The 21,284-nt window shown below is 38.9% G+C and overlaps 1 protein-coding gene across 1 annotated transcript in view; it reads right to left on the minus strand.

Moving 5' to 3' along the window:
• Nucleotides 1–3,590: 3,590 nt before the first annotated feature.
• The window catches only part of CAPN11 (calpain 11), a 50,394-nt gene continuing 32,700 nt past the window's right edge, over nucleotides 3,591–21,284 (minus strand). The window contains exons 8-22 of the mRNA XM_058191152.1: nucleotides 20,939–21,024; nucleotides 19,516–19,590; nucleotides 15,929–16,089; nucleotides 14,720–14,889; nucleotides 14,599–14,610; nucleotides 13,952–14,163; nucleotides 13,346–13,385; nucleotides 11,566–11,631; nucleotides 10,526–10,583; nucleotides 10,328–10,392; nucleotides 7,924–7,992; nucleotides 7,712–7,790; nucleotides 6,212–6,328; nucleotides 5,603–5,661; nucleotides 3,591–5,161 (exon numbers count right to left, since the gene is read on the minus strand). Of these exons, the coding sequence (XP_058047135.1) occupies nucleotides 5,135–5,161; nucleotides 5,603–5,661; nucleotides 6,212–6,328; nucleotides 7,712–7,790; nucleotides 7,924–7,992; nucleotides 10,328–10,392; nucleotides 10,526–10,583; nucleotides 11,566–11,631; nucleotides 13,346–13,385; nucleotides 13,952–14,163; nucleotides 14,599–14,610; nucleotides 14,720–14,889; nucleotides 15,929–16,089; nucleotides 19,516–19,590; nucleotides 20,939–21,024 (1,296 nt within the window). The 3' untranslated portion in view covers nucleotides 3,591–5,134. The remainder of the gene's footprint in view (nucleotides 5,162–5,602; nucleotides 5,662–6,211; nucleotides 6,329–7,711; nucleotides 7,791–7,923; nucleotides 7,993–10,327; nucleotides 10,393–10,525; nucleotides 10,584–11,565; nucleotides 11,632–13,345; nucleotides 13,386–13,951; nucleotides 14,164–14,598; nucleotides 14,611–14,719; nucleotides 14,890–15,928; nucleotides 16,090–19,515; nucleotides 19,591–20,938; nucleotides 21,025–21,284) is intronic.

The following is a 21,284-nucleotide window of genomic DNA, read 5'->3' on the forward strand; positions in this document are numbered from 1 at the left end:
AAACTCTGCCCTCTGTCTCCTCTCCCCAGTACATTAGTCCAATTTGAGATTCTGGAGCTGCTGCTGGCAGCCTGCCAACTCTGGCTAACTGGTGCCACAGCCTCCAGATGGCTTTGTTGACACCTCAAAAGCCCATGCATCGGGGCTGTTCAGAGACCCATACATGAGAAAAGAGGAATGGAAAAAAGATGTTGCCAAACACTGAATTACATTCGGTGAGCCACAGAAAGCTCCACCTTCTCCATTCATACAAGTTTCCTGGAAGCTTTTCATATCCAGCTGTGAGGTGCAGCTAATCCCAAAACACAGGAAAAGCATGCTGGCCTCCTACAAAGCTTTACCAGGGTAAGGCTTTGTGTGGTGCTAAATATACTGTCTCTGAAGACTGAACCTCAGGATCCTTTCTTACTCCCAGGGTTTTGGACTGTTGAACCGAAACAGAAGCAATATCCAGGAAGGAAAGAACAAACTGCGCTTGTTGGAAGCTTGGCACACGTGTTTTTCAGTTGTAGCCACCTAGCATGATGAATGCTCACGCCAAATGAGCACAGGAAGTCCATGAAAGCTTATTACTATTCCAAGTTGAAGGATATTAAGAGTTAGATTTTTTTCTCTATTTAAATAAATACTTGGGATAAACATTAAGAGCTGGTTTCCTGCAACAGCTGACTTTTGGATCAAATTTTAATTTCTGGATGACTCAAACTGCTGCATATATATATTTAATGACACATAGGAGAAGCTTTGCTTTTCTCTAGATCGCTCCCTGGGAATTCCGCCCCCCCCCCCCCGGAACACTTTCAAATTGAGAATAACCTGGATTCCAGTTTAATTGTTTAGAGAAAATCATACTATAAATTGGCAGCTCACTTTATCAGTCAGGAGCAGTGCCATGGCAAAACTAAAGAGAAAAGTATTTCTAATGTTTTACAGAAATAATCCCTATGTCATTTCCACTTTCCAAAAAAGGATAATTCTAAAAAAAACACCATGATTGGAGTAGAGTAGCCAAAAATAAGGCCCAAAAACCAGAAAGCTCAAAGCACTTCAATTTTCTATTAAATTCTTTCAGCCCTTCCATGTGATATCACAGAGAGGGACTCCTCAGGGTGCCGTCAGCTAGGCAGTGTCGTCTGGTGACACTCAGGGGAAGGGCCTTCTCTGTGGGGGCTCCCACCCTCTGGAACGAACTCCCCCCAGGACTCCGTCAACTTCCGGACCTCCGAACCTTCCGTCGCGAGCTTAAAACACATTTATTCATCCGCGCAGGACTGGATTAGATTTTAAATTTATATTGGTTTTTAATGGGTTTTATTATTTATACTGCTTTTTAATAATTCGGCCTTTTAGAATAAGTTTTTTAATTGTTATTTTAATTTGTATTTATATGTTTTTACTTGCCTGTGAACCGCCCTGAGTCCTTCGGGAGATAGGGCGGTATATAAATGTGATTAATAAATAAATAAATAAATAAATATGAATCCAATCTAAAAAAAAAAATAGGGACTACTTGTTTGGAATATTATTTAACATATTTTATACGTTTTATACTAGTCCAGCATAAATTTAGGACAGCTATTCATCAATTGTTTGAGGATCTTTAAGTTCTCAGTCTGAATTATATATTAAATCAATGACTGAGCATAATTTCCCTTAAACCAATCTAACAAACGCTTCCCTATATTCTTAAACCAAGCCACAGTCATATTCCAGTCATTTTAGGAGCCACAATGTAAGAGGCAAGATTGCAATCTGTGTTAAAAGAGCTATTATGCCACCTGCTGGTTTCTGGATAAAATATAGAATTGGATTGGATTTTATATTTTCATCAACTTTTGTGTTTTGTGTAATGCTATTTTGGAGACACTAATTAAGACTACCACCTCTTGCTACCTTACATTTTGATACAAGAATCAATGTAAAATTCTATAGCTTTATTAGCTCTACCTTTCCTACTCTTCCAACTTAATTACGGTACTTCAATGACATTTATGAGCTAACTTTGTCATGTATTGATTAGTTCTGTTACACTTGTTGATAGACTACAATTTCTGCTCTTAAAAAAAATGGAAGCAACCATGCCGATTATGGCAGGTAAACCAATTCATATCTATATTAAGGCAGAAATACTGTAATCCAATAGAAGCTTAGGAAATAATATTCAATCCTTAGAGTTTCCAAGAATCTTTCATCAGAATCAGGTTTTTCTATCTGCAGACAATTTCTACTATTTTTAAGACTATAAAATAATATAGATATGGCTTGGAAACTCCATTTACTTCCCCCTTTTCTTACCACGTAGCAGCAAATACATGGTAAATTTAACCTTGGAACAGTATCCTTCCATTATGTTATTTTTTTTCAGTTTAACAAAAATATAAATGATATTTTTATCCTTAGATGTTTCATAATTAGATGTTGGTAATGTACAGGTACATTTCAACATTAGTTCATGCAACTGATCGGTAGATTTTTTTCTAATGTAGTCTGCACATTTTTATAGAAATAGTTATGAAATCTGCTTTAAAAAATGGTTCCTAATAAAATCCATTTGCTTCCAATAATTTTAACCACTATTAATAAAATTGCATGCACGCATGCACACACACAAACACCAAACAGAATTTGATACATTTCTATTATTTTACATACATTGCAATTTGGACTAAGGCAGCAAGAGAGTATATATGTCCTTGCAAGAAAGCAGTAAGGTCATTGCCAGCCTCTGGACACAAGAGTATGAATGAGTTTGGACCAATATTGTGCAGGGGAATATTCTATTATTACAAGAGTAATGTGGAGGCTGTGGATGACTACAATGTCAAGTGAAATAGATTAACAAAACTATGCCATTTAGTATCATTTGCACTTCTAAAGCCCAGATCTGGTAGTCCTTCAGCACATTGGCCCTTCTTCCCCCTGCTGGGACTTGAGTACCTAAACCTTATATCCATGTTACAATCTTAATTTTCAACTCCCACTTTTCTCCTGCAGCAGTTTTTGTAAAGATTTCTGAAAACCTAACTTTTGGCAAAAGAATGTACTGTTTACTGTATGCACTTTGCAAATCTGCACTTTCTTAGTATATATGACGTGAATGCAAAAAAGAGTTTCCCCCCCCCCTTTTTCTGAGGAACAGATTACAGAGTGGTGACCTCATTCTTTTAATCAAATGAACAATCTTCCTAGGAAAGCCCAGAAGACATAAATAATTTCCTTATTTGGTTAGTAAAGCATAAGACTTTCAATCTTCCTTTAATGCCAATAACATGGGATCCCTTCTGCAACGTTTCTAAATTAAAGCATTAGGCTTTACTAGATATTCTTATAAATAGTTATTTTGTGCTTGTTAATAAAAAATGAGACCACAATTTTGAGATTGTATCTATACAGTACAAACTCCCCTTTTGCACAAATTACTTAACTATGCAAGTTGGACATTTGGAGAAAGATGAAACTGCAGGTTAGATGGGAACATTTAGTCTGACCCTATTCAATCAATGTAGGATGGACAGCATTACCAAAAAGGATATTCTATTCAATATTACTGCAGTGACTTAATAATAATAAGTGATCTACAAAGTCATGTATTTCCTGTGTAGATATTTTATTCCACTCTGATACCTTCAGAATATTAAAGCTACTAGCAAAAATTAAAAAAAGAGAGAGCAAACAAGAGAGATATTTTTAGCCAAGGACAAGTCAGAGGCATGACTGGAAACAACGTTCAGAAATAACATTTTCCTTCAATTAAGCCACATTGTTTGTTGTACATAGATATTGCTCTTAAAGCTTGGAGTGCAAGGCATGTAGTGACCTGATCTATGCTTACAACTTCAACAGTAGCCTAGTCCATTCACCAAGCTCTGTCAAAACAAGATCCTTAGTTGCATAGGAACAGAAAATATTCTGAAATCGAAGGCTATGTTCGAAATATGTTGATGTGCTCATTTACTATGTATAAAACATAAAATTCAAGAGACATTTTAGTTTTGCTTTAAAAAAAATATTTTCGTTGTTAAAAATCTCCAAGTCTGGTGGAGACAAATAAAAAAAATATAGGAAAGCATACCCTTAAGCACACTTCACTATTTCTATATTAGTTTTTAAAACTTGAAATTAATAAATCCAGAAAGACTGTTCTTACATTGGAAGCGGGGAAGGGGGCCACACTCTCCAGTGTGGTCATTGGTAAAGATGTTTTCCAACCATTTTCTACCTAGGATTTTGTACAAATCTAGCAGGACCGCCTGCTTAGCTGAATCTCTTCTAATGACTTGAATGATTAGCTTTTCTAATTTAATAATGAAAGAACAGAAACCTCAATATGGAGCATGTCTGTTTCTGGTACAGTTTATGAACTGCAGGGACTCTCAATGCAGTCCCATCATCCCTTGGAAGAAACAGAGCTTGTAAGCTGAGCATTATGCCTCTGCCTCTGTTGAGTTCCTTCATGAAATGAAAATAGTGGCTCTTCGTGACAGCGGAGTTTCTTAGTCATCTTGGCAAATGCCTGATTTCATCAACTTTTGGCACCACTTCAGAGTGTCACTGCATTACTTTAGAAAGCAATTGTGTTGAAAGTTGAATTAGAGATACAATTCCCTTTGTAACTTTCTCACAGGAGAAAAGCAAAGTAGTAGATGCAGAACTTTCAAGCAAAGATAGTGAGGCTTTCTTGCAAGATCAAAATCAGCCATAGCCAGTGAAGAGGAAAAGACTAATTGATCAGGAGAAATAACTGAACTGCAATCCTGCCTGTTGCTAACTCCAAAGGCTTGATAAGCTCAATAAAATCACTAAAACATGCATGCAGTGAATGAACAAACATGCATCTGTGCCCCCTCACTTGCTTTTCCCCAGTTCCTAAAATGCTGCTATCAAGACCTATGCTAACAGCAGGAAATAGCCTGCTTCCTGAAGAAGCTTTGACACGTCAATCTGAGAGAACATAAATCACAGGATATTGTTGGTCTGTTGCCAAGAGGAAGAAGAAAGCAGGTTCTGGACTGGATGCGGTGGCAAAGAATGGATAGGGTTGATGGGCCATCCTATGTCTGTAGATTTGACATATGGAAGGCACTCAGGATAGCCCAGTCCCATCTGGTCGTCTTTATGAAGTCCCATCACTGCATTAGCCGCACATTGTGAATGTCAGCCACTGCGGAGAAAAGAAAGCAACAAGGATACTCAAAATGATACACTAGGCTATAATCTGCTCTATTTTTCAGAATTATGTAGGAATCAAATGTACAAGCTACGGTACTTTAATTGTCATATGTTGTCAGAATGATTTTTCCCCCATATAGACCTCCAAATGTCTTTCTTTTTTCCTTGGATATAGAATATCTCCTTGGATATTTCATGACTATCTCAAGAGTAAAGTATTCAAAACAAAGCTAAGCTTTCTCTCAAGTCTTTCTCTACTACAATTCAATGATAACACTATTATCTACAAAAACAGGTCTAAACCTTGTTTTTTTCCTTCCATCTCTTCTAATTTGCTCATTTTTTCTGCCATATCCAGATGATGTCCAAGAGACTCTAAAAATAAAAAGTGGTAATTAAAAATAAGAAAAAAAACCAGTCTTAACTTCCTTACCTCACCAAGGTTCATCACAGCACTCCCAGAGCCTTCTGGATCCAAACTACGGAAGAATCCTGAATTTTAAAAAATGAATAAATAAAGAGATTTTTAAAGGAAGAATTTTTATTCCAGCTTTATCATCAACTAGTACCCCAAAGGAGCTCACACATCAAACCTTGGACAGTCAAAGGAACAGATAACCACTAAAAAAATGACTTGATTTTGGTAATGATCCAATTTACCTCAGTAGCTTGACAGAGCCCCATCTGTGGAGCTAAAATGGCTGTACTACATCACTACCTATGGACGTTTAAATGATAAATCAGCTATATAATCAGCTGATTTTAGAATTCATTTATATCTCAATAGGAGTTTCCTTCCTTCCTTCCTTCCTTCCTTCCTTCCTTCCTTCCTTCCTTCCTTCCTTCCCTCCCTCCCTCCCTCCCTCCCTCCCATTTCACAGTATAAGGATTTGGTATAACAAAGCTGTTTTTTTATAGTCAAATTGCAAGAATAAAGCAGAAATTCACACATCATGCTTAGAGATGAACCTGCATGAAATGAGAGTTATTAAATTCCTCTGGAGGTGGCTGCCTTATCATCTCCTTCACTGTAAGCACTTACTGAACATAGTTTCCAGCTTGACTAGACAGCAGACAAAGTTATCAAAGTCCACACCCATTGATTCATCAGCATAGCGTGCCACTATCACTTGATGCAACTTGTTGTCCAGTTTAAAACCTAAAGATTTAGAAATGGAACATTAACCTTGACAGAGTGAAAGTCATGAGGCCTAATAGAAGAAATTCAGGAAATGATTTAAAAACTCAGGAAAGTTGAAAAACATTAGGTATAAGCTCATTAGATAACATATCTTTAGAAAACGTCTAGGATCATCTACTTGCTGGAAACTGTTTATATTTATAATACAGAAGCAGGTGCTGCGAGTGAATTCCTGCTAGAGGCAAATCCTACCATGTTTGGAAAAAATGCAGTGGAAATACTAACTTATTGATTTGCAGTAAGAAATCACATTACAGTGGTTTTTGGTTTTTTTTGTTTTACCACAAAAGCAAATACTCCTTGGAGTGAATAGAGACTCCAGGATAGATGTTTTCCCTAAGAATCTTTCTTAGGGAAATCATACCTTAAATGCACAAAGGAGGGGAAAGGATGTGTCTATCTTGCTCCTTCAAGAAAAAGCTCTCTTAATAGTGCACCATGAGTTATATTATTAAGTGAGGTTTTCCTTGGAGGAACAAGATTGAGTTGTAGAAAGGAGTCCCTTTCATTTAATTGAACAAGCAATTATCAGATTAGCTGTAAGAGATTAAGGCATGCTGATTGGGGACTTGAACTCTCAAGGCAATGTCCTCAGAATTAGAGGAGCTAAAAATTCTCTTCTGGCTCATGTCTAGCTAAAAATAGAATTTGGAGGACCAAGCCTACAGCTTTCAATTGAATCATAAAAGCAACTAAGTCTGGATTACTGTTGACACTTCTGGAAGATAAAAAGAGGAAAGGCAAAGCCACAGCCCATACTTAGAGGTATCTGAATGCTCAAGGCTTTTTCATTAAAAAGTTGTACAGTCAAGGGCAGGAGATGTTCCACAGGCATAGTACAATGCTTATTTTATTTCTTTTTGTTTCCAAACTATGTAAAAGAATTGGGCGATTCTGACAGGAGCAGAAATGATTGTACTATCTGGAGCTTTGCACGGTAAGTTCAATAATGTGAATAACGTATTTTTTATTAATTATAGAACTGCAATTCCCACTAATGTTCTCAAATTCAAAGATGTCCAAATCAGAATGTGAAAGTAGCATTAGCATCAGTGGCCAAGCACTTTCCAAAGTTCTCATAGCCAATCTGGGAGGCTGGAACCCAACCCATATTATTGATTAGCTTTATTTTCCATGCCTGAGAAAGGGATTTCATTCTCCTTTCACCCTCCATTGATCATATTTGCCATAACAGAATAACAGAACAATTGAATAAATCCATTATTCAGGATAAATGAAAATTCAAAATATGCAGCATAATTAACATATCAGTCTCTTCGGCTGATAAAGATTTCTACACCTACCAACTCAGCATTTTCTAACCATCCCTTCCAGACTTACCAGTTGATTCCAAGGCCAGACGCATCTCATAAGAGCTCATAGTTCCTGATTTATCCAGGTCATGCTGGCGAAATACATTCTGCCCCACACATAAACAAAAAATCAAAAAAGTGCTTAAGATTACTTTTCCCATACTCTCTTGTCATCTTTAAACACCATCCTTCCACCCAAAGCTGTGTTGACCACACATATATGCAACATAGCTCTCTTACCAGCCAGTTCCTGATTTTGTTCCACAAAATCTGAAATTCTACAAGACCCAGACGAGCACTGCCATCTTTCTGAAGAACAAAATAGTCAAGGAGAGAACTTCAAAAGGTAAAAAGAATGGCCTATAATCTGAAAGTCTGGGGAAATATTGGTAAATTGATGGGAAAATAGTGCTCTACCCCTTTATGACCCCCAGAACACGCATATCAAACCCATAATTAATGGGCTTTCCATGTTCACCAAATAAACACACAAAAATACCTTAGAATGCAATTGACTATACAGTATAGCAAGAGCAAGAGCATTTTGACGTATACTGCTTCATAGTGTTTTACAGCTCTCTGTAAGCGGTTTTACAGTGTGAGCATATTGTCCCCAACAATCTGGGTCCTCATTTTACCGACCCCCGAAGGATGGAAGGCCTGAGTCAGCCTTGAGATTTGAACTGCCAAATTGCAGGCAGCTGGCAGTCAGCAGACGCAGCCTGCAGTACTGCACTTTAACCACTGCGCCACTGTGGCTGATCTAGACAGCTAAGTTAAAGTCTAGAGTTATTATTTCATTAGGCTCTTCTCAAACCAGGGTAAAAATAAAATAGCAGCAAGTAATTATTGGTAAGAAAATTGTGATGCCTAGCTAAAGCTTGTGTACAAAGCTATTTGGCAATCACTGTTGTTCATGAAGGGTCTTGAGTCAATATAATGACAAGTAGTTTCATCTCATAGCTTAATTTCATTTGTTTGTTCAGAATTTTTTCTCCCCAGTGATCAACTCTAATTTCCTTGTGCTACATTAATGCTTCTATGGAAGAAACAAATTTGAACAAGGTAACAGAAGTAAAGATAATGTTATTTTTTAAAAATGAGATCTGTAATTAATCTCCAACTCTAACTCTCCACCCACAACATTTGTAAAACTTTACAACTGGTGCTAGAATGAAAACTTTTGTGAGCAGAGTATCAAGAGAATATACAAAGCATGAATAAACTCTAGTACAGTATCATAAACCATCTTAAAAAGTTTCCGGACCGCTTATCAGGCTGGACAAACTCTACATGGGGACAAAATAAGCTATATACTAGCTTAAATGGGTTTGGATAATTTGCAATTCAGAATAATGTAGAAGCCCGAACAGCAGCCAGAATTGTATTTGCAAAGAACTGGAAAGCAGATAAAAATCCCGTCAGAAGGAGAAATTATAAAGAAAATTTTAAAATGTGCAGAAATGAACAGATTAACATTAAGAATAAAAGATAAAGTCGATGTATTTCAAGATATGGGGAAAATTTTATGATTTAGAAAAATATCAATAAAGGTATGGAAATAAAATAGACAGGGAAAAAATGAATAAGAGAAAAAATAATTAGAAGAATAGAAACCCAGATGATGCCTAGGTAAAAGGAAAAGGAGGAAGTGGGGGGAAGGGAAAAGTGTGACTATTATAAAAGTGTACACAAATGGTGGAATAGATGTAATTACTAATCAAATAAGAAACTGAAATGAAGAGGGATGTAGAAAATTGGGGCTGCTCGAATACCATTCCAGATTGAATTGAAAAGGGAAACAACAAGAGAGAGGGAAAGGAAGAGAAGAGAGGGAGGAGGGGAGAAGAGAGGAAAGGAGAAGGTGAGATAAAAGAGGGGGAAAGAAGAGGAAGAAAAGGGAGGGGGAAGAGGAGTAGGAAAGGGAGGAAGAAGAAAGAAGTGGGGGAAGGGAAGGAGAAGTAGGAAAGAGAAGGAGAGGAGAAATGAAGAAAGTAGGAAGAGATGGAAGATGGAAGAGAAAGGGAGAAGAAGAGGAAAGGTTGCGGAAAAATAAAGGAGGGTAAATGATAAAAAAGCAGCCCCAAACAATGAAAAATGAAAGTAAAAAGGTAAGGATGAATGGAAAACGATGGGTAAGAGACTGTACATTCAAATACATTTATGAGAAATAAAAACAAAAACTTTATATTTAAAAAGAAGAATAATGTAGAAGCCCAGGTATTTCTTAACATGGGATAACCTATGTGAATGTATTTTGCTTGTCTGTTTTATTATGACTAATAATAATAGTAATATAATAATATTATATAACTAATAACTAATAACTAACTAATAATATAATAGTCATTATATTATGACTAATGCAGCCTGTTATTAACAGCAACTGCCTGCAATATTGCAGGTTCAAGTCCCACCAGGCCCAAGGTTGACTCAGCCTTCCATCCTTTATAAGGTAGGTAAAATGAGGACCCAGATTGTTGGGGGGCAATAAGTTGACTTTGTATATAGTATACAAATGGATGAAGACTATTGCCTGACATAGTGTAAGCCGCCCTGAGTCTTCGGAGAAGGGCGGGATATAAATGCAAATTAAAAAAAAAAATGACCAGGAAATCCCTCTCATTTATAGCAGAAAGGATACATCCATCAGATTGACCATGTTGCGACAAGAATCCATACTGAATCCATCAGTCTTCAGATCTTTGTCTAAAGAAAGGTAGAAAAAGATCCATAGTTATAGAGGAAGCTATTTCTAAGGTAACACTTGGAATACATATATGGAAAGGAAGATGTAACAATAGGATTCCATGTAATTCTGGATTGACTAAACACTACTTACGTCTAGCAATGACTCTATTCAAAATAGTTCTGAGTTCAAAAACACTGATTTCCATGTCCTGGAATAATGGAGAACAGAGAATTCAAAAGTTCAAAATAATAGTTCAAAAGTATTAAAAATCCCATTTTCTTCTGAAAGTAGATTACTAATAATTTCTCACAGACTGACACTACCTAGCGCAGTCTACAAATGTGTGTCAAAAGATGGCTGCAACATCACTGAGGAAGATCATAACATTGGATATAGTCATGGGAATTCTGAGTGTGAAACTCTGCAGTCAATATAGTTTATTCCAACAACAGCCACTTTAAAACTTTAAAATTTATATCGTGATATATGAATTTTTAATAAACGATTGTTTTACTTTCGCAAGCTTTTGATGATAGAGATGTGCCTTTAAGTCTCACTTTATCCCCACAATATCCTATGAACCAAATTAAGCTTAGAGAAGGTTACCTTGAAGGCAGTTCTATCAAAGAGGTCTTTGATTTAAGTGTACAGATAGTCCTTGGTTTACGACCATAACTGACCCCAAAATTTCGGTTCTTAAAGTGAGACATATGTTCAGTGAGTTTTGCTCCATTTTATGACCTTTCTTGCCGCAGATGTTAAGTGAATCATTGCAGATGATAAGTTAAGTAACCCGGGTGTTAAGTGAATTTCTCCGCATTGATTTTGCTTGTCAGAAGGCTGAAAAAGATGATCACGTGACCTTGGGACACAGCAACGGTCATAAATATGAACCAGTTGCCAAGCAGCTGAATTTTGATCACATGCTGCAAAGTGCTGCAAAGATTGTACCTGTGAAAAACGGTTGTAAGTCACTTTTTTCAGTGCCATTATAACTTTAAAAGAAGCTGTCGTAAGTCAAGGACTACCTGTATTGCTTCTTCTACTAAATTGGTTTAAATGGCAATGGCCTTAAAGCTTCCTCAATATTTTGTTAGTCATAGCAGCTAGCTGCTATTTTCCATACTCCTCACTCTATATGACAACTGAAGAAGAAAGAATTCATAGGAAAGCTAAGGCACAATACTTACCTCTCCTGCAAGCTGCTGGAACATATTCCTGAAATTTTCATCTATATCATCCTCAGATATTTCTTCCTGAAGAAACAAAAAAATAGGACCTGATTAAGCCACCCACATACTACTTTTGGGCAAAGGCACATTAGATGTAACGTAAAAGGCACAAAGAATAACCTGCCTCATCTATATGCTCCTTACTTCCCAAATGCCAGCTATGGTTCCATGATTAATTCAAGTCCCTCAAATGTGGGTTTGGTTAGAGAGCCAGTTTGATCTAGTAGTTAAAGCTCCAGGCTAGAAACCAGGCACCACTGAGTTCTAGTCCTGCCGTAGACATGAAAGTTGGCTGGGTGATTTGGGGCCAGTTCACATATTCAATCAATTAGTTAATTCCTATTGCAACCACTGGCGCAACACTCTAAAAACAAAGCAGACCATGACTTGTGAAAAAATGCTAGGAAGAAAAAAAAAGTCAGGAAATTCAGACAGCCAAGGGGAGGGAAGCTCCACCAACAGCAGAGCTACAGCAATTCTGAATTCCTTTGATGCAAGGGAAATTCTGGGCTTGGATGAGACAGTGAGATCCAGTCAAGCTCAATCCTTTCTTTGCTTATACCTAATGGAGGAAATCTTGCCAAACTAAAGCTATAAATTTCCAAGCTCAAGAGATTCTAGGGTGTGGTTGCCCTGAACCCAGGGGTGAAATACAGCAGGTTCTGGAGAACCAGTAGCAGAAATTTTGAGTAGTTCGGAGAACCAGCAAATTCCACCTCTGGCTGGCCCGAGAGTGGGGTGGGAGTGGAGATTTTGCAATATCCTTCCCCTGCCACGCCCACCAAGCCACACCACACCCACCAACTCATGCCCACAGAACCGGTAGTAAAAAAAATTGGATTTCACCACTGCCTGAACCTCTCCATCTCATCCTCCCCCTCCCCCTCCCCCTCCCCCTCTTTGGGACTGTGCAGTCTTTTAATCCAGGTCTCTCTCTGGGATAGCTCTGTGTTGCCAAAATGCTCTCTCTCTGCTTCTGCAGGTGTACATTCCATCACAGAAATTGATACTTTAAAGCTTCTTCCCCCCACCTCTCAATTAAAAGGAATAAAATTAGGACAAAGGGCTTATTTGTTCAAGGTTGGATCCACACATGTGCTGGGGGATTCTATGGGTGCTGCAGGGGATTAAGCAAAACTTGAATACTTCTATATTACACAACACTTGGATAAAACAATGTTTAGACTAAACTATTCTTGGAATCTTCCAGAAATGTCTATGATATATAAACTTAAACTGAGGATATGCTCTATCTTCCCATCTTTAAAATCAATTTAGAACCTTCTCACACCCATTACCTGGATCAGGGGTCTCCAACTTTGGCAAGTTTAAGACTTGTGGACTTCAACTCCCAGAATTTTCGGAGTTGAAGTTCACAAGTCTTAAACTTGCCAAGGTTGGAGACCCCTGATCTGAATCATCTTGTTTCTGTTCTTGCTTATTTTTCTTTCTATCAAAGCCTATTTTAATCTGAAGCAAGCCTTCAGGGTTTTTTTTAAAGGTAAACCAAGTACGGAAACATGCGAATTGGAAGCAAGCGTTACCAAGTTTGTTTTAAACCATCTGCCAATCTTATGGCTTTTAAAAACCCTCTACAGAAAACCCTCTTTCTCAACCTGTTATGCCTGTGAAGTGGGTTGAATTTCAATGCCATGATGCAAGAAGGTTGTGAGAACTCAAGTCCAAACAGTTTGGCAGACAGTTCATTGAAGAAGGCAAGAAAGTAGTTGAACTTTACCTCATCTGGTAGATCTGCGGAGATCTCATCATCAAGCACCCTAAAAAAGAAAGAATACTTAGGAGACACCAACGCTCTTGTAAAAATGAGAAGATATGGCAAACATTCTATTCCTACTGGCTTCTATTCAGAGATGGATGCAATTGAGGTCTGATGTGTTACTCTCTTATTTTTCATCCAAGGAAACTCTTAATACCCCAGGAGATTTTCAGACAGAAGGCACAAAGCCTAAAGGTTACTTATAGGCAGGGGTGCTATTCAGCAGGTTCTGACAGGTTCTGGAAAACCGGCAGCGGAAATTTTGAGTAGAACCAGCAAATTCCACTTCTGGCTGGCCCCAGAGTGGGGTGGGAATGGAGATTTTGCAATTTCCTTTTCCCAGGAGTGGGGTGGGAATGGAGATTTTGCAGTATCCTTCCCCTGGAGTGGGGTGGGAATGGAGATTTTGCAGTATCCTTCCCCCAGGAGTGGGGAGGGAATGGGGATTTTGCCGTATCCTTCCCCTGCCATACCCACCAAGCCACGCGCACAATTCCACCACTACTTACAGGTCTCTGGGAAAAAAAACCCCTAATATTAGAGGAAGGTCACAAAGCTTGGACTCACTCTGTGTCTGACTGTTTCTCTGTGAAGACACGCAGGATGAAGTCTGCTTCTTTGTTAGGCTCAAAGGTAGAGGGAACTATGATGTATTCACCAGGTGGCAGGCGAATGTGATTGCTCACTTCTCGCAAGTTGATAAAGGTCTCTGAACGTGCTTGAGACTGGTTCCTCAGAAAAAAGTCCTTCTTCAGATGAACGCTTTGACAGCCCTGGGCCTGGGAGAGAAGCAGTTCAGGTATTCTACAGAGCTGTTCAACCGTCAAGGTACCAACCAATACATGCGTGTGTGTATAACCACACTCACACACAACTCAAAAGCATAAAGGAGAAGCTACAAGTCAAAACACTTTTTTTGAAATAATAAAACGTATATACAAACCCAATTAATTTTTTGTTTTTTGTTTACAGAGGCAGGCTTCTGCGCGCCTTTAATAACAACTGTCTCTTTAAAGTTTCAAAAGATATACAGCATTGAGTATCTTAATACGCTGGAGCCATCAAAGTAATTGTGGCAAATTATGATGGTTTCAAGTACGAGAAAACCATCCTCTTATAAGATGACAACTATTTGCATCTCAACCTATTTCAGTCAGCCATTTTCCACCTTCACAAACAGTTCAAATAATGGATTGGTAGAGCTCAGAGTATACCTCTTCAGGAACCTATGGGGAGGGGGGGAGAGAGAAAGAGAGAGAGAGGGAGAAAGATTAGGAACAAATTTCTGTAAACTTTACTACGGAATAGGAAAAAAAGAAAACCAACTGGTGTTACCTCATAGACGGCAAAGCCAATGGTGTGCATGTCTCCTCCATCGTGGCGCTCTTTTCTTCGATGTTTTTGCATCAGAGCCACTAAGAAGCTGCATGACAATTCATCATCATCCGGGTCATCATCTTCTTCTAAAAGCTTGATTTTGAATTGTGGATTAATCCAGAACGTAGCTGCAAGACGAAGGGATAAATGTAGTGAATCTCAATACCAAACCTAGATAGTATCAATTGAAATGAGTAACATCCAGGAAGAAGCCAAGTCAAGGAATCAAAATCAATGGAGGAAAAGAGAGCTGACTTTCAGACTTCTACTCTCTCAATAGGGTCAAGATGGTCCCTCTTTTTAATCTAATTACTTGTGATGTACAGGTAATCCTTGAATTACAAATATAATGGAGCCTGCCAATTATATTTGTAACCTGAGGATTCATTGGAATGAATCATGTCAGATAAATGTGATCACTCCCTGCCATGCCATGATCTAGTGAGCTGTCTTCTCTCCAGCCTCTCTGCTACGGTTTTTGCCTGCTTGCAGTCTCAACGTGAAAAGCACTTGCAAGCTGACAAGACTTTGGAGCAGGAAAATCGCATTGCTTCAAGTCTCCCATTGGCTTGCAAATATTTTTTGCACTGAGATTGGAAGCTTCTGGGGGCCATGATCTCATGCACGATCATGGCCCCCAGAAGCTTCCAGTCTTGGTGTGAAAAGTGTTTGCTAGCTGACGAGACTTGAAGCAATGAGATTCTGCTAACCCAAAGTCTCGTCGGCTTACAAATACTCTTTGGCTGGATCTGATGCAGGCCTCGGTTCATCGAGAATAGATGCCTAAAGATCTTGCATGATCTTGCACTACTTTAGGCCTCTGTTCTGCATGAATGCACTGAAGCAGGCAAAGGAATCGACAGCTCACTAAATCCTCACTAAAGCCATTGCTGTGGAGACCTAGCTGGGGTGTGGGGGTGGGTGGGGGTGGGAGGAATAGGCAGGGCGAATGTTGCAGTGCCTCTGTGGTCATTTGTGTGAACGACTGCCGTGGTGCTGCAACGTTCGTAACTTTGGGATTGTGTCGTAAGTACTTGGGGAGTTATGTCATAACTTCCCAACAGCGCTAAATGAACTGTCATAACTCAAGGATTATATGTAATCTATAGTAAACCATCAAGTATGAGACAGAGAAGACAGAGGAGTAAGTAGAGAAATCTCTATTACCTGGATGGTTTCTGCAGCCTCCAGCTGTACTGCCCCGTCGCCAGCTCCCCTCAAATAACGTAGCGTGCCATTTCTTTGTCTCCTCCACTGTCAGAGCATCTGGGGTGAGATTACAGATCTCAAGTCTAGAAAACTCACGCATAAAGTCTCGAAAAGCCATCCTGAAGGAGCAGAAGACAGTAGCAGTAAGAACAGAAGACAGGAGCAGTAAGAACAATATCAAAAGCAGATATGATGGTCTCAGTGCTACTTTACAGTAGAAGAAAATAATCAGTACAACTACTCTAAAACTGTAATAATAGTCCTGCTGGACCAGGTCAAAGCCCATCTTAGTCCCTCATTTGCGTTTTCACACTAACCAACCAGGTGCCTCCTGGTGTTTGCAAGCAGGAAGTAAAAACATAACTTCTTTCATAACTACCTTGCAATAGGTTTTGGAAAGCTTACTACAGGATACTTGCATGCAGTGTGAAGCAGCGTTCTGTTTTAAATTTCCTTCCATGTAGGCACTTGAAAAACTATTCCCTGCTTATATTTTCTAAGCCATGTGTGATTTTATATAGTTGCCTAATCAAGTTGCCTTTATTCTAAACTAAAGAATTTCAAGCATTCTAGTCTGTCTTTGTAAAGTATCCAAGTCTCCTTATTCAGTGGTAGGTTTAATTTTTTTTTACTAATGGTTCAGTGGGTATGGCATGGCTTGGTGGGCGTGGCAGGGGAGGGGATACTGTAAAATCTCCATTCCTTCCCCACTCCAGGTGAAGGTTACTGCAAAATCCCCATTTCCTCCCGATCAGCTGGGACTTGGGAGGCATAGAACAGACGGCGGTGGGGCCAGTCAAAATTTTTACTACCGGTTCTCTGAACTACTCAAAATTTCTGCTACTGGTTCTACAGAACTAGTCAGAACCTGCTGAAACCCATTTCTGTCCTTATTGCTTTAGCTGCTCTTACCTTCCAGCTCTATTGTATCATTTTCAAATACAGTGATCAGAACGTACTCCAAATCAGATACAGCATAGTTTTGTATACTCTTGACGGTTTCATTTTTAATTGCTTTTCTAATATACCTAGCATGGAATTCACTTTTCACAGCTGCTGCTTACTCATTCTGCTCTTGGGATACTTTCCCTGCAGATAGTTCATTTCCCATCAGTGTTTTTTTAATTTCTCCAACGTGCACTTTGCTTACAGTGAACTGCATTTATTATATGATTGCTCATTCAACCTATTTTAAAAAGATGGTCCCGGAGCTTTTCAAAATCAATTTATCACCTGAACAGCTTAGTATCATCCATGTACTGGACCAATACATGTACAAGAAGATCAGGAGTGCCTCCATCCACATGTCTGAAGATGCTCTGAACATTAAAAAGCTGGTGAAGCAAGGTTTACTTTTGCAGTCTGATTTTCCTTCACAAAACTCATTTGCTGTCATTATGGTTGGCTGCAGTGTCAGCCAGATGTTTAGGCTGAATTTGGCATTTTTATCTACTTCTATTTACAGGTATTTGCATTTTGTAATTTTCTCCAATCTCTTCTTGTCTCCTGTTGTCTTCACTGCCACATCCACTATCCAGATGTGTTTTGTCTTTTTTTATCAACAGTTGTAAAATTTGGGATGTGAGATGCAGATCTAAAGCCTCTGCACTTTAAAGCCTCAGAGCACTTTAATTTCTTCATTTTCTACTACTACTTACTCCTGTTATTTTTAGGCACAGTATCCAATCATGAGACGGGGAGTTGAATGCCTTATTGTATTGTAGCAATACAAGCTTATTCAAGGTGGTCTTCCTTTTCTTGCAGTTTTCTAAAATCATCTTAGCTCTTTTGTTCTTCTGCCTTTGGGCAAGTTTCCTTTCTGCTCAGAGCTTGTTTTCAATCATATTGTTGCTACCACACCAGTCAGCAATTGAAGGTAACTGGTAAGCAGGTAATTGGCTTGTTAAGTAGGTTTGCCAGATGTTAGCCAATCAGATGTTTCAACCTAAAATCGTTCAGATTTGCTTCACCTGGAGCTGACCAATTCTACATCTTCCCTGTTCTTTTTTCTACCATATCTAGTATTATTACAAGTTTTTTTTTTTTTGGCTTCACTGGAGCAGTGTCTTTATTGATTGATTAAAAACATTTCTGATTCAACTGAAATTGGAGATTCTGCTTATAATGTGCATTTCCAACTTTGTATCTACTGACCTTCTTGGCTATAGCGATTATTTGCTATTTTACTGTTTCTGGTGCTTCCTTGTTTCTAGGTGGTACTTCTTGATCAGATATTCTTTAGGCTTCTTATTCTTCAACTTCTTTTCTTTCATCCATTCTAGTCTGCTAGCATCTGATCTTGGCATGCTGATTTTATTTTCCATTTCGGTGCATTGATTGGTATTTTGTTCTTCTTTGATGATTCTGCATCATCAAAGAATCATGATGATCAAAGAATCATCATTCTTCTCGTTTGGATTATTGCAATGCTCTCTACATGGGGCTACCCTTGAAGTGCACTCGGAGGCTTCAGTTAGTTCAGAATGCAGCTGCGCGGGTGATCGAGGGAGCCACACGTTGCTCCCGTGTAACACCGCTCCTGCGCAGTCTGCACTGGCTACCTGTGGTCTTTCGGGTGCGCTTCAAGGTTTTGGTTACCACCTTTAAAGCGCTCCATGGCTTAGGGCCCGGGTACTTACGGGACCGCCTGCTGTTACCTTATGCCTCCCATCGACCCATACGCTCATACAGAGAGGGTCTTCTCAGGGTGCCGTCCGCCAAGCAATGTCGGCTGGCGGCCCCCAGGGGAAGGGCCTTCTCTGTAGGAGCACCCACCCTCTGGAACGAACTTCCCCCTGGTTTGTGTCAACTACTTGACCTTTGGACCTTTCGCCATGAATTGAAAACGTATTTATTTATTCAAGCGGGACTGGCCTAAATTTTTTAAACTTTTTAAATTTTAAATAATTTTAATTGGAGTATTTTTATGAATTTTATGGGTTAAATTGATAGTTTTTAAATTTTCGGCCATTTATAGAATATGTTATTTTAAGTCTCTGTTTTAATTTGTATACTGTATTGTTTTTTATAATCTGGCTGTACACAGCCCTGAGTCCTTCGGGAGAAGGGCGGTATAAAAATCTAAATAATAAATAAATAAATAAAATAAATAAATCCCAGGGGTTCAGTTGTAACTGCAACTGTGCTGTATATCAGCTCCTTTGCTTCTTGTAGTCAGCTGGTGATTATATTTGATATTGTACTATTGGCATCTTTAATATTTGTGCTAGGTGTTTCTTTGGAACAGGTTTCAATGCAGGCAACCTGATTCTGTTGCTTTTATGCTGTTTTCTGTGCTCAGTTATTCTTTATTTCAATTGTTCCTTTTTAGTTAGAGAACTTTGTCCTTTTGGAGAAGGCAGAAAGCAATTCAATAGCTATGCTGGCCTCCTCTACTGCATTAGTGGATCTAACATAAAGATATTTTAATAAGCAATTGTTCAGTCTTGACTTCTGCTGTAAATGTTGCCAAAGTTTTAGGAATGATTTAAGATACATGCTTAGTGTACAGCACACGGAATGGGCCCCTAAATTTTGGAACTTACCAGAATTCACCATCTTCCATCTTCAGTTGTAATTCATCCTTCTCGTCAGGATCTACTTCGTTCCATTCAGAAGAGCTAAAATGGCAGCAAAAAGGCAATTATGCTATTTTCCCTGTATTACTTCCAATTTTAGCTGTGAACATTATTACTAAAGAATAGCAAACGGCTACTTTAAACAGTTGTAAGCTCAGTGATATGCTGTAGTATATATTTTCTAAGAAAAAAAAGTCGTCAATTCTGGGCATTTTCAAATAGAATTGGAAAAGATTCTTGCCTAAAGAGTCAATGTTGCTCAAGACTCCTTTCTAAAAATATCTTTAAAATGTACAGTCACACATGCAAACTGCTTGTATCAGAGACAATTGGACTGGAAGTAACATAATAGGACCAAGTCACTTTCATGACGTGTATTAAGAGGACATTTACAAAGTTTGCAGATGACACAAAACTAGGAAAGCTGATTAATACTCTAGATGTCGAAGATCCCAAAGCATCCAGACAATCTGAAGCAGGGAGCTGAAATTAATACGATTATATTTAACTGAAAAAAAAATGTAAAATTCTACTTCTAGGTAGGAAAAAATGTTCATCTAGGATGAAGACCTGGTTTGGCAATAGTACATGTGAAAGGGAATTTATTATCTGTAAATTAAATGTGAGCCAGCAGTGTGGTTCAGTACTAAAAAGGCAAGTGCTATCTTGGAGGAGTAGGGCATTAACAGAACCCAGATCATAACAAGTAATTGTTTCTATCTACCCAAATCAGATTCCATTTGGCATACGGTGTCCAATTCTGGGCACTGTAACTTCAAAAAGGAAGCTGGAGGCAGGGGTGAAATGCTCCCAGTTCTGACCGGATCTCGTGATCCGGTAGCAATCGCTGAACCACCGGCAACACCTGCCGCCTGGGTGTAATGTGTTTTTTTACCTTCTGTGCATGCGCAGGTTTTGCACATGCGCAGAAGGTCTGCACATGTGTGTGGCGTGTGGACTTCCAAGATGATAAGGAAGGTATGTAGATTTCAACCCTGTTTGGAGGGTTACCAGGATGGTGAATGGTCTGAGAAACAAGCCCTATGTGGAACAGTTAAAGGAAATGGGTATGTTTAGCCAACATAAACTGAAGGGAGGTATGACAGAGATCTTCATATATGTGTGGGGTTATCACACAGAATACTCTTTATTGTCCCAAAGGGCAGGACCATCACCAAAAAATAAAATTTCAAGGAATAAGGCTAGCTATCAGGAAGCATTTCTTGGCTATACAAGCTGTCAGTCAGCTGCCAAATGGAGTGGTGTGTTCTTTACTATGAACTTTCAAACATGGTCATTTGTCAAAGATGCTCCGGTGGATCATGCATTGAGCAGGAGTTGGACTTGATGTGTCTAAAGTACATTCTAACTCTACAGTTCTATGATTTACCTATCACTCCATGCGCCAGTCCACTCGACCTGACCCCAGGGATTCCTTATGCGAATTAGCTCTTCTTGACGGCCACGATAGTCCACCTGTCAAATTTGAGACATTAGGCTGCGTACATAAGTAATCAAATCCTTTTTTTTTTTTTTATTGAAAGAGTTTTAAAAAACAAAAACATTTCCCCCCCCTTTTTCCCCCCTCCCTCCCAAAAAAAACCCTTCCCCCCTCCCTCCCCCCCCCCCCGGCTTCCCGGGTCAATCACAAGGTATTGTTACATAAACCAAAGCGTAGAATAAAATTTTCCTTCCAATCCAAATAACCACATCCAAAGCTTTTCATCTCCCAACCC

The sequence above is a fragment of the Ahaetulla prasina genome, chromosome 1 (genome assembly GCF_028640845.1).
Source record: "Ahaetulla prasina isolate Xishuangbanna chromosome 1, ASM2864084v1, whole genome shotgun sequence".
NCBI lineage: Eukaryota > Metazoa > Chordata > Lepidosauria > Squamata > Colubridae > Ahaetulla > Ahaetulla prasina.